This window comes from Ictalurus furcatus, chromosome 18 (genome assembly GCF_023375685.1).
Source record: "Ictalurus furcatus strain D&B chromosome 18, Billie_1.0, whole genome shotgun sequence".
Lineage (NCBI taxonomy): Eukaryota > Metazoa > Chordata > Actinopteri > Siluriformes > Ictaluridae > Ictalurus > Ictalurus furcatus.
Genome location: NC_071272.1, coordinates 3,799,911 through 3,810,173, shown reverse-complemented (window position 1 = coordinate 3,810,173; position 10,263 = coordinate 3,799,911). Strand labels below are relative to the sequence as shown.

Here is a 10,263-nt window from a genome sequence, read left to right as displayed (position 1 = left end):
CTCGTGTTCTGGATTGTTGTCTTGGGATTGTTATTTATTTATTTATTGATTGATTGATTGATTGGGAAAAACACACACTGGAGGCACACCTAGTCTAGTTCAACTAGTAACCATGTAGGATGCACTCAACCCAACTGTACTGTGAGCTATTGTTTACTTTATTAATATTCTAATATCTTTTATTAATAATCTAAATACATTTGCAGAATGAAAGCACTTACTACATGAAAACAACAACAACAACAATAATGCTGCATAGGCATATTAGCAAGGCCTGCACTGCACGCGCTTCCTTGTACTTCGTGATGACGTCACGCACTGGTTTGTCGACCCGGGGTGGAGAGAGTCGGCGTGAGACAGAGTGAGGAATACGGACAGAGAGACAGAGAGAGAAAGAGAAAGAGATAGAGAGAGAGCGAGAGAGAGATAGGGAGAAAACGCTGCAGGTGCGACGTCACGCGAGGCTCCGCCGTCAACCGCACGGATCAAGCCGAATCTCACGCGCTTTTTGCCTCGCGAGCACCGACACGATGGGCAAGCTACAGGAATTCGACATTACTTTCAGCCACAACAAAGTGGTGTACAGCCCGGGAGAGACCATTTCGGGAACGCTGAGGATCCTCACCGCCAACTCGCTGCAGTACAAGGGTGAGCGGCTCCGTTCGCGTCCCCGTTCGCGTCTCCGTTCGCGTCCCCGCTCGCGTCAGCGCGTCCCCGCTGCTCGGGTTTAGACGGTCACCGATGGAGTGCAGTGCGTTTAGATCGGATTTGTAATAAGGATATTTGCGCTTTTCAGCGTTTCACGTATCCGGATTGTCAGACTCCAGTGCTAAAGCTACACAGCGTGCTGAGCTTCCCGTATTCATCTCATCTAACGCACCTGATTACATTAATCCATTTACTACCGAATCCAGATGTTTAACAGGCAAAACAAAACTGTTTAGGCTTGTCTTGTGTGGCCTTCAGGGATCCGGGTTTGACCCTGCTGCTTCTTTCTTATTTCTAAGATCTTCTGAGTGAAAAGGAAGTATGAGAGGAGAATGAATCAAACACTCGGGAGCATGTTGTTATAGGAAAACAATCAAAAAATGGTGTGGTGTGATACAGCTCGACACAATGCAGAGTTACCGTTACCATCCCAAAGTTGATTATTTTCCAACGACGGCACTCCATGAAGCATTGTATTCCTCATACTCCATATACCACAGCAATTTGTCAATAAACGACATGTCATACTGTTTTATCCATTTACGGTTACGGTAAATGTTACGGAACAGCCGTGGAAAAAAAGAGTTAGTTCCTGTTATGACTACGTTATACCAGCCATAAACAGTCGTTCGGCCATCAGACTCTCTTATGTAGTTAGTAAGATAAAAACGCAGCTTGTCACGCTATCGAGAAAGCCGTACTCGTAAACTAGTTTTGTCCTGAAGACTTTGCCGTGTTGGAAAACTCACTGGCCGTTACAAAGTTCTGACACTGGAGACTCCTTCCATGACTTTATAAAAGCTTTCTCCTTACAGAAAGCTTCATTAAATGAACGATTATACGGCTTGGTTAAACGACAGCACGTTTAGCTATTAAACTCTGTCTATATTATCTGGACTCTTTTATACGCGTCCCTGTGAGCGAGCTCTTATTGATAATGTATTAATTGTATAAACCTGTGATTTGAATCGAGCACATGATTGAAAATTATCCCCTTCCGACCAATCAGATTCGAGAATTCAGAAGCGCTGGGGTTGTCTGTAGATGAAATACGTAGAAGAGGGATTGTTTGTTACAGTCCCAGGTAGGTGGTGTCCTGTCCAGATCGATGATCTCCCTGTTGTTAGCACATCTGAACATGTTTCTTAGCTGGCGAATTGATTCAGGTGTGTTTGAGCTGGCAAATCACTCTGACCTCACAGGAGAAGAATTTATAACTGCTGGCTTCTAACAGAAACTGGGTATTTTCCAACTCAGTACCGCCAGCTGCCTGTCTCACACCCTGACGTGTTTGTGAAAACATGCGTAAAACTAATGACATGCACTACACAGCTACAAGCTATGGAAGATTGCTTCTTTCGAGCGAGCAAGTTAGCAAACACTGTCTGTTACGCTGTGATCTGTTTATAATGATTACACAGTTCTCACCCCGATCAGTCCGTACAGCATTTTTTTTTTTGTGATTGCTGCCACCAAAAATGCTTGATTTTGCCGTGGCTTTTTTCAAAATTTGTGATGCAACTTAGAGGTTTTTTTTTTGTGTTTTTTTTTTTTTTTTTTCTTGCAGGTAACTTCTTGAATTGGCAAAATTGCAATTGCACGGAATTGTTTTGCAAGGTCTTTCGCGGTGATGTTTGTTAGTAAATGAGACTAACTCATTAGTAGCTGTACTCATGTTAGACGCACGTGAATCTAAGAGAGCGTTGGCTGAACGCGCGTTGTGATGACGTGTCTGGGCCCAAATCTGCAGAAAATCTGAGTTCCTCCGAATATTGTGGAATTTGCTTGATTTTGTGTTAATGACTGAGTTAAAGTTGTGTTAATTATTGAGTTTGAAGTATTACCCTATTGTTAGTGTTGTTTGCTTTGAGCTAGCAGCATTAGCGTGTTGCTAGGATATTTGTTTTTTTTACTTTGGGATACACTAATAGTTGTTTACTTTGAGATACAGTCACAGTGTTAGCCTGTTGTTAGTGGTATTTACATTGAGCTATCAGTGATAGCTTGGTATAATGTTGTTTACTTTAAGCTATCAGTGTTAGTTGCTAGTGTTTTCTTTGATTTTGACGTGTTCGCCTGTTGTTAATGTTGTTTTGCTTTGAGCTAGCGGTGTTAGCCTATTTCTAGTACTGTTTACTTTTGGATACACTCACAAGTGTTAGTGTTGTTTATTTTGAGCTCACAGTGTTAAGCAGTTTACAGTTACAGAAATTCTCATGGTTTCCACTACAAATACCATTAAAACCACTAACAACATTTTCGATTCACGCGTAGAGGCTTGATGATGAATTTAACATGTTTCCACAAGTTTGTTGGATGTGATGACGTATGCAGTAACCACAAACAGAAGAGGAGCTAGACTCATACTTGCACTTTCTCTCTCTCTCTCTCTCTCTCTCTCTCTCTCTCTCGCTTTCTCAATATAGTACAGTTTATTTGGGAAGGTCAGTAATTTACCGGAAAGTCACAGATTAAGGTCGTCTAGCACAGTTTACTACTAAAAAATTTACAGAGAAGTGAGAATGTACTTATATGTGACATCTAAGCCCAAAACAGTTCATCAGGAAAGAAACGACACAATAAGTAAGGGTGGGGCAGTGGAAACGCTATGCTACGGTTACTGTATTTGGTGTGTTTTGATTAAATAGAATTATTATGCAGTTTCAAGACAAGGCATTAGATTACAATGTCGATTATTGATTTAGGGGAACTGGTGAATTTCGCCATTTCCTGGTGAAGGAAATTAACATCTCACAAAGGATCAGCTTGTATTTCAATCTTTTTGTATGTGTATGTTAGGCAGTGACAAACTTCTGTCTCGTTAGTGCATATTTTGCATGAGCGCACACCCTGCCTAACCAGCCATTTGTCGGTGAACTTTGAGAGAAAAATAGGGAAATAATACCAGCCTCGGCAGCATTCTCTTTGTCAGCAGAGAGCAAGAAATACATTTGCATTAGTATTCAGTACTGGGCATTAAATACTGTATATAACACACTGAAAAAAGTAGCAGTGGGTTGAGTTTGAGAGTACATTTTTTTTAGGTCGGGATGCTTTAGTACTGCTTTATCTGTGTGATTGAGGTCCTTGTTTAAATTAGACACTGCATGGCACTGTTATTATTTTTGCGATGGATTTTCCATCCTTTAAATAGATTATCACTGCTGTATGGTTTGACTTTTAGCCCTACTCGCACACAAGTCTCTGTAATACATTTGTTTAACTTCAGGCAGACGATGTAAATCGAGAACCCGAGCCGCAACCTGATCTGAATATTGAAAGTGCACTAGCTTTTTTTTTTCTTCTTCTTCTTTTTTTTTTTAAACAGCAGAAACATAACACTGCACATAACACTCTTTATATTTAAGTAGCTTTGGATATTTTGGTTAAAGTGGCTGTATACCACAGCGCTGTTGAATTCTCTGATTGGTCAGTAGGTGTTGATTAATTTCCTATAACAGCAGCTTTTTTTCATTTATTTTACATCTTGGGTTTCAGTGCTTTGTCAGTAAGTTTCCCAGCACAGGCGAGGTTTCAGAGAGTAATTTGTGCTTTCCTTCCCCCCCAACTCCCCCCCCACCCACTCTGTAACAAGACAAGCTGCATTTTGTTGTCTTTTTAACTTGATAAGAGAGAATAAATGAGCAGCTGGTGAGGGAACAACTGTTTATAGCTGCAATGGCGTGAGTGATAACAGAAAGTCACTCGTTTCATGGACGTTCCACAACATGTACACAAACATAGCTGTAAACACATTAAAAATATGACATGCTGTTCATAACATTGTAATACTTGGGACTTAGTAACTTAGTAAAACACTTTGGGACATGCTGTTATTTTAAAATATATTAGCTCTTCTGATACAGTAGCAGAGTTGGACCGTTGCTAGCATTGTTTACTTTGCGCTAGCAGTGTTAGCTAGTCGCTAGTGCCGTTTATTTTTGAGCTAGCAGTGTTAACCTTTTAGTACTGATAGTACGTATTGTGGTGTACGATGAGTAAGCAGTGTTAGACGATTAGTAGTGTTTGCTTTATGCTCGCGGCGTTAGCTTGTCTCTTGTGTTTACGTCAATGTAGTAGTGGCAGTTAGTGCTGCTAGTATTGTTTATTGTATGTTAGCCTGTTGCTAATGTTGTTACTATTAATGGTTACAATGTATGTGTCATTTAATCCAGTTGCTTTGTTGTTTTTAGCAAAGTTTTTTTTAAACAAAAAAAAAGAACAATTGACCATTTTTTGTTTCAAAATTGACATCTTTAAGCATTTAAAACATTTCATGGAGGACAGAGGAATACAGTTGAGAACTGAGGGAGAAAGGTCTAATTGCTAGCAAATTAGCTTCTTCCACCTCTCTTGGTAACCAGAGACAAATGATAAATATTTAGAGCTTGATTTTGTAAATATCTTTGATAGGAAAGTTCTTGACATTGTTCTGTAAGTTACTGTCTCAAAAACTGTCTTTAGATGTCACTTATAACTGAGGTTAGTTTTTTTTTCCCCTCTACATTGTGTCTGTGCTATCGGCCCATTCGCTACATACATATAGTAGACAGTAATTAAGTAGAGTTCTTTCAAATCTGTTCTTGAAAGCCCAGTCACTAGAATACATAATAGATTAGAAGCTGAGAGACAACAGCATATCTCCTCTTTCAGACTTTTCAGAGTCTGTCTGTGTGATCTCCTAAAGAGTCTCTAGGATGCCAAAAAAAAAGGGACAGATCTGAATTTGAATTTCTCCTGAAAATGGGACATTTGCAATCCAGTCTTATCCTAAGCCCTGTTTATCTCATTATCATCAAGCCGGTATTTCAACTAATACATTTTTTTTTTCACACCACCAGGAAGGCTTTTTAAAAACACAACGCTGGAAATGCATTCCTGCTTGGAATAGCAAGCATGTCATTACTTTTCCCCTCAGACACCTGCTAGTGGGTGGTAAATTACCTTTTTCAGCAGTGAGTGAGTATGTGTCATCTAAAGATGTGTCTGCACCAGCTGCTTCCAGGTCAGCGCGACAATAAATAAGAGAAAGGGGATGGAAATTTTCCAGTGGAAAAGGTTTCTCTGATGTTGTGTCGTGGCTCATCTAGATCATGAACGTCTAGAGCACTTCCTGCATAGGGTTTGGTAATTCATGCCCAAACGGACAAACCCAAGGCCCAAAATGACCTTGTATGTAATGGTGTACATCCAGTACTTCTCAGTTACACATCCTGACTGTAGGCTAAGGAGCAGCTGCAGAAAGAGTTGCTCAAGAGGAAGTGTGTGTGTGCTTCCTCTATTTTGGTTTTTTTTTTTTTTTTTTTTTAAAGGGCTTAGAATGAGAACTGTCATACATTTTCAGTTAATACGCACTGTATCACTCATTTGATTCACTGTCTGTGGAGGCACTTAATGCTTACATAACATTGTCCTCATTCTCTTTGGCTCACATGTGATGTGGCCCAATGGATTATTTTCCTATTACAGCACATCCTAAAGTCTTTTATTCATCTTAGACCACAGCGTTTTACCCACACTTAAAATTTTTTTAATGTATTAATGGACGACACCGTTTATAGTTACATGCAAATTTGTAGAACGACCCCGAGACAAGTTATGCCGCGTTCAAGGCACAACGTTTAATGTCCCTACAAATTGGCAAAAAACTACCGAAAATGTCCCCTCAACTTGAAATTTCAACTCTTCTACTTGGGGTAGTTTTCTTAAATACCAGTTGACATCAAACCAACATGGCCGCTCACCCGGTGAACAATGTAAAGAACACGTTCTCTACTTTTAAATGAGTTTATAACAGTATTGGCTTTAGATCAGTCAATAAATACAGACACGGTACTTGGTTAAGTTAATAACATTGGCCGTACTAATCACTGCTTTGAGAAGATAATCAATCCATTTATTATTAAGATCAAAGTATGTGTTCCTTTGAGTTGTTACTATAGAAACAGCAACGTAATGGAGAACTAGCACATTAATAGATCATTTGAATTCTAGCCGGAACTACTTTTTTTAAGCTTATCGTGTCATGTTCATTGTGGAACAGTGACTGTGAAAATCTGATACGGAAGTCTGTTAAATCTTAATTCTTAATTCCAGATGTTGTTAGTTGTGGAAAGACATCCAGGACAGATGGAATTGGGTGGAGTGAAATCTGCTTCCGACCACCGCAATTATGCAGTGGTATCTGCAAACGTGTGACTCATGATGCTGCAATCTCACTTTTTTTTTTTTAAAAGGGAAGTGATCTCTAGCCCTCACTTGATTATAAAATAGTGGGATTTTGAAAAATTTTTGATGCATCTTGTAATCTTGCTGTTTTTAAATATTATCATTTTTATCAGATGCTGGAAGATGGCCTGTCGACTGAATGTAAAAAGGTGACGTAATTGTTTTTATAGTGCAGCATATATACCCTGGCTTTTTGGCTTTCCCGGTCCTTTAAGGATTTTCCGGTCCTGATTGCAATGACATAGTCTGTGGTACTCTCTAATAATAATATAGGCTTAGATGCTTAAATGCACACACACACACACACACACTCAGGAAATGAAAGAATCAAACACAGCATTGTAAGCAAAAAACCCATTAACGTTAACCGACCTGCTTTTAGAAGTGCTGAATAAACAAATTCAGCATTGTTGTTATTTCCAACCCTGTCCTCGATAACCTTAGTATTCGTATTATTAATTTTAAAATATCCGTTTTTATAAAATTTTCAAAAAATATGTTTTGTATTTTTTGCTTGCACGATGTGTTAGCAGTATTTCTGCTTTAGATGCGAACAAACATCCTTCATTGGACACTGTTGTTCAAATGAAATGTTTCCACGACAGTTGATTTACTCAGTAAGTAATTAAGAGTATGAATTTAGTGCAGGTTTTTACCCACTCTGTTTTAACATAATTTTACCTTAATTTTTTTCCTGCTCACTTTTACTTTATAAAGTTCTGTGTCTGTGATTTTTATGCATAACACAATAATTACAAATGAAATTTTGCCATGTTCCTATTATTATTATTTTTGTTTTATATGATTATATTTAGACACAAAACATGCTCATGAAGTTGTAGGTCTGAGTTTATTCTTTTGCACACATAGCACTTTCAGGTAATTTAAAAAACAAAACAAAACAAAATCCTAGGGTTATTATTAATTATTTTAAAAAAATTCCTATACAGTACTATTACATTCAATGTTCTCCTGTGGTATTTATTTTTTGAAGTACATTTACATTTAAGCATGAATTACTTTATCCCTTGCATTTGAGAGCAGCAGTGAATTGGGATTTTGGTTAATTTTGTACCAGAGAATTAAAACATATATATATATATATATATATATTTTTTTTAGAGTTCTAAATGAAAGTCATCATTAATTTAACCAGCTGATTGTATGTTATTAGTACTGTGGAAATACTAACTATTCATTAAAGTTACATCTTAAGAGCATGTATTAACCTGTCCATTTTGTTGAGTCTGTGAGGATGTTTTTCTCAGTGATCGTGTCCATGTGCTTTCTGTCAGTGGCTGGTCCTGGCTGTATGCAATGACACTCTTTTGTTGAAAAATGGTCCAGTATTTACAGGACACTAGACAGGCTGTGTATCGACTTACTAACAGACTAACTAAGGTCATAAGGTGAAATGATCCCAGCCAGCCTTAGACCTTAGAGATACGCTGTGCTTCATTATTGATGAGGCAGTGAATTTTTCATCAATTAGAGCAAGACACCAAAGACAAATAGTGTAGGTAATTTTATCACCACATGCTCTGTAGAATATGATTGCAAAGTGAGCATTAGAAGGAAATTCTTGACATTTTCTACTATGTATAGCTGTGAAAACTACAGGTTTTCTTGAACCTTGAGCGGGTGGGTTTTCCATAGAAAATAATATTTCAGAGTTTAGTAGGCAGTACACTCTTCATTTGTCCCACTTTGTCAATAAGTAAATAGTAATAAAACACCTAGTTTATACAGTATATAGCTGTGGGAATGATAGTCACTATACTGCTGAATATAAACAACGTTGCCGGAAATGGAAAAAAAAAAAAATCAAATGAAACAAAAAAACCGTCATAGCATTGAATGCAAGTAACCAATTTAGATATAAGTAGACAGTATGGTTTAGATAAAACAGCTAAAAACATGCTTGCCCTATTTTAAAAACCAGTAGCTGTCACTGGTCGTACCACCGCTGCTTCATGAATATGATCTGTGCAGGAAAATAGCCAGAAGGCAAAATTAAAAATGAACATTTCCATGTAGATTTGTTTAAATATATTTATGGTTTCTTAAGGTCGAGGTATCAAAGTATGTTTATAAGCAGAAAAGCCCATTTTTTTGTGTGTGTATTTCTATTGAGGATTGCCAATATTACATTTATTAAGAGATGTGTTAGCTTGTGATGAGAGGTTACTCTGCAGTTTTTAACATCTACGGATAAAACACTATTAAGTAATGAGCGGCAAACCCATGGGACTGTCTGTTGTCATCTCTTAGGTGGAGCCCTTCTTTTCATTAGCTGCTGCCTCAAGAGGCTTGATCATGAAAGGTGACACCACTTTTACTGTTGCCAGACATGTGCTTCAGCCGTGCCCAAGCTCTGTGGTGCTGGGAATCGGGTCCTCGCTCCATTTCCGACTGATTTCTAGTGTTCTACTTGCAGATACATGTTATAGAGAATAGCGTCCTCATTTGACTTTATGCATTTGGAATGGTTTTGTCTTTAATAAAAATGGATAGCTATGCCAGGCTGTCGTGATCATGAGCATCATATTGATTCGATAGACTTTAGTAGATCCCGTGTGGATCAAAATGATGGCTGCTGCATTTGAATCGTTATTGTAATTTCCATAACGATTCCAAGGGAATCTTAGATCCCTTAGATCAAAGATATAGTTTTAATTAAGATTCAATTAAAGATCATGGCAGGATTTCTATCAAGCATTGGGAACAAAATTCAAAGTGCACTTTTTAGCACAGTTGGCATAAAGTGTATAAAGGCAATGGCAGAAAGGTGCTCTTTCAGCATAGTGTGGATGCTAGCCATATAAATGCTATTTGCACCTTGCAGCACACTGCAGTGCTACCCAGAGCCTCAGCTACCACTGCAGTGAATGATGGATCGAGTGTGTCATCACATTATTTGCAGTGCTGAGCTACATCCATGCAGCAATGTTTCTCCTCAGTAATCTACCACTGGACACATGCACCATGACTGTTTCTGCATCATCATTTTAACCTACATATTTAGGTCAGTTAGATAATGAGGTTTTCTGCGGATTGAGCCAGTTTGTGATGAACACAGAGCGATTCGATGTTGGCTGCTGGAGTGGTATCATTTTGATGAAAATGTCAGAGGGATTGTTGAGATTCCTCATCATGGGTGGAATGGTAGAAGCACTTCTCTTTATATTCGCAGGCCCAATTATGGAGGGTTTATTCAGCTTCATGGTCAATTCTGTCATGGTCAGAATTAATATAGAGACATAATAAAAGCTTGGCCATGGTAAGATTTTGCATGAGGAAATGAGAGAACTGCACCAAGGTCTCTCC

The 10,263-nt window shown here is 38.4% G+C and overlaps 1 protein-coding gene across 1 annotated transcript in view; it reads left to right on the top strand.

The window, feature by feature from the left end:
- The first annotated feature begins 301 nt into the window (after positions 1-301).
- Positions 302-10,263, top strand: part of arrdc1b (arrestin domain containing 1b) — a 46,573-nt gene continuing 36,611 nt past the window's right edge. Inside the window, exon 1 of the mRNA XM_053648491.1 lies at positions 302-648. Coding sequence (XP_053504466.1) covers positions 531-648 — 118 coding nt within the window. The 5' untranslated portion in view covers positions 302-530. The remainder of the gene's footprint in view (positions 649-10,263) is intronic.